Source organism: Centrocercus urophasianus, unplaced genomic scaffold (genome assembly GCF_019232065.1).
Source record: "Centrocercus urophasianus isolate 14NV4802_14NV808 unplaced genomic scaffold, USGS_Curo_1.0 seq_14, whole genome shotgun sequence".
NCBI classification, from domain to species: domain Eukaryota; kingdom Metazoa; phylum Chordata; class Aves; order Galliformes; family Phasianidae; genus Centrocercus; species Centrocercus urophasianus.
The window spans coordinates 24,647,358-24,650,139 of NW_024884586.1; the positions used below are offsets into that span (position 1 = coordinate 24,647,358).

At 37.3% G+C, this 2,782-nt stretch overlaps 1 protein-coding gene across 5 annotated transcripts in view; it reads left to right on the forward strand.

Moving 5' to 3' along the window:
- Positions 1-1,020, forward strand: part of MEIS2 (Meis homeobox 2) — a 167,858-nt gene extending 166,838 nt beyond the window's left edge. For 3 of the 5 annotated variants that reach the window (XM_042814510.1, XM_042814509.1, XM_042814511.1), the window contains one exon: positions 46-134. Coding sequence is in view for 2 of the 5 variants with exons in the window: in XM_042814512.1 (XP_042670446.1) it covers positions 46-332 (287 nt within the window). In the remaining 3 variants the exon portion in view is untranslated. Of the gene's footprint in view, positions 1-45 lie in introns of all 5 variants that reach the window. The other 2 variants (XM_042814512.1, XM_042814514.1) reach the window with 1 other exon arrangement.
- The last annotated feature ends 1,762 nt before the right edge of the window (positions 1,021-2,782 follow it).

Consider the following 2,782-nt stretch of genomic DNA (forward strand, 5'->3'; position numbering starts at 1 on the left):
GAGGAATCTGACCTGCTTTTTTTTTTTTCCTCCCTTTTTGTCTAGGTTTGCAAGGCATGCCAGGGGACTACGTATCTCAGGGTGGTCCTATGGGTATGAGTATGGCACAGCCAAGTTACACTCCTCCCCAGATGACCCCACACCCTACTCAATTAAGACATGGACCCCCAGTCCATTCATATTTGCCAAGTCACCCCCATCACCCAGCCATGATGATGCACGGAGGACCCCCTATCCACCCTGGAATGACCATGTCAGCACAGAGCCCTACAATGTTAAATTCTGTAGACCCCAATGTTGGTGGACAGGTTATGGACATTCATGCCCAATAGTATAAGGGAACTCAAGGGAAAAACAAAAACAAAACAAAACAAAAACAAAAACTATTTTAAGACTTTTGAACTTTGACCTGATGTTGACACTTAATACGAAATTCCAGACAGCTGTGATTATTTTTTACTTTTTGTCATTTTTCATCAACAACAGAGGACCAACGAAACAAGAACACAAATGTGAAATCATGGGCTCGCTGAAATGAATATGTCCATGTACAGATCCTCTGGAAAAAAAAAAAAGAAAAAGAAAAAAAAAAAAAAAAAAAAAAGACTCCAAGAGTTATAACTACTGTAGTATAAACATAGGAACTAAGTTAACTTGTACATTTCTGTTGATCACTCCGTTATGTTGCCTCAAATAGTTTTAGAAGAAAAAAAATCCTTGTTTTCCACACTATGTGTGTTGTTCCCAAAAGAATGACTGTTTTGGTTCAGCAGTGAAGTCACTATCCATGAAAGACCTGTTTTGGCCAGTGAGAAAAGAACTACCCTGGAGATGAAGATGAAAAGTCTTGCTGGGTCTCTCATCACTCAGAAGACTATTCCAAGAAGGCCTTGCCATTCCCTCGTTTTTTTCCTTCATAAAATGTGTCCTTTAGTTTCAAACAGATCCTTATAGTTTGTGCTTCATCAAGTCTCTCCCCATTCCTCCCCAGTCTATTTTTTTTTTTTTTTTTTTTTTTTTGACTCTTTTTAAAAGAGCTTGCAGGTGAAGATTTAAAAGACAGAAAAGACAGAGCAGGAGCTTCTTCCAGTAGTTCTGAGCCTTGGCTTTGGACAAAACAAAACTAAAAGTTGGGCAGCTTTCCTCAATGAAAGAAGTTACTAACGGTGTTTGCACCAAACCTAGAACTTTATCATGAACTCAAAGTTTGGAAAAAAAAAAAAAAGAAAAAAAAAAGAAAAAAAAAGCAAGAGAATACTGTAACAAACTTCGTACAGAGTTCGGTCTATTAATTGTTTCATGTTAGATATTCTATGTGTTTACCTCAATTGAAAAAAAAAAAAAAAAAAAAATTTTTTTGCTAGTATCAAATCTGCTGTGGAATTGGTATTTTATTTCCATAAATTTTTCCTTTCTCAGCACGTGTTCCTCACTCTGGTGGTGCAGCGTTAGCTTTAAGCTTTTTCAAAATTTACATTAAAATACTTGTATGAGGACTGTGACGTTATGTTTTAAAAAAAAAAAAAAGGTGTTAAGTCACAAAATGCGGTAATAAATATTTCATTTTTGATTTTTTGTTAGGCTTTTGTGTTTTTAATTATGCTTAGAAGAGACTAGAGTTACTATGGGAGAGACCTCAAATATATGTCTTCACAAATATTAAGAAGAAAGGTTGAAAAATCAGAAACAAACCTGTCATCAGCACTAAGAGAATAATTGGGTGAAAGAACATCTGTGATAATATTTTTCTGCTGATTATCAATATTATATTGATACCAGATTAAACAAAACTAATCTCTCACCAGCTTGTATTCCAGAGAGCTGTGTCTAATATCTGTACTGTCTGCTAATAAGATAGAAGCTCTGTTTGAGTTGTGAAGGCCCTGTACAAGACCAGTAAGCCCATGTGTGTTGTGTATGTGTCCGTGTATATGTATGTGTATGTGCATGCACCATCACTGCTGTTAAGCTCAGCAATGAGGAATGGCTGTAACCCAGGCATATGTTCACAAGTTTGGGGTTGAGAAAAGCAGCTTTGATTTAATGAGAGTTATACCTGTGTGAGGATTGCATAGCTAGCTTTGGGGATGGCTTTTTTGGTTTTTTTCATTGCCTTTCAGAAGAAAGGAAAAAAAAAAAAAAAAAAAAAAAAAAAAAAAAAAAAGAATGACCACTTACTAATGAAGGAAAATGCTGATTTAGTATTTTCAATATAAATAGCTAGTGCAGATCCATGGGTGAGGGGTAGTTTCACTTAAACAAAAGCTTGTGGCATTTTGAAGCAACTGAGGGAGAGTTTGAAATGGGATGAAATCATTGTTAGAAACATACCTCTGATGTCATGCTTTATGGCACTGGGGCCCAAAGATCAGGGAAGAGTTCTGCTTTCTTTCGAGGAGAAGGAGAGTGGGGAAGAGATGGAAGTTCTCCTAACTTTCTAGGAAACAAATGTGACCAATGGAATCATGTGTAGATCTCTAACCCTTCTCCTCCTTCCTCCTCCTCGTTCCAAATGGCTGGAGTGTTCTTAAAACTGTGACTGAAAACTTTTGCCTCTGGAATGCCGAAAGAGCTTCAGCCTCAGAGTTAATGTTTAATTTCTGAGCTGAGTAAGCTGACCCACGCTGCTGGCAACAGAAGGGAGGATGCCAGTGGAATGGATATGAGGATTTATTTAGCAGTCGGGTTCTGCGTTGTGGGCGTCTTTTTAAGGCACTCGTATGAAATGTAAAGGATGATAATTCCACACTTGGCTTTGGTGTTCTCTGTCCTGGTTAAAATC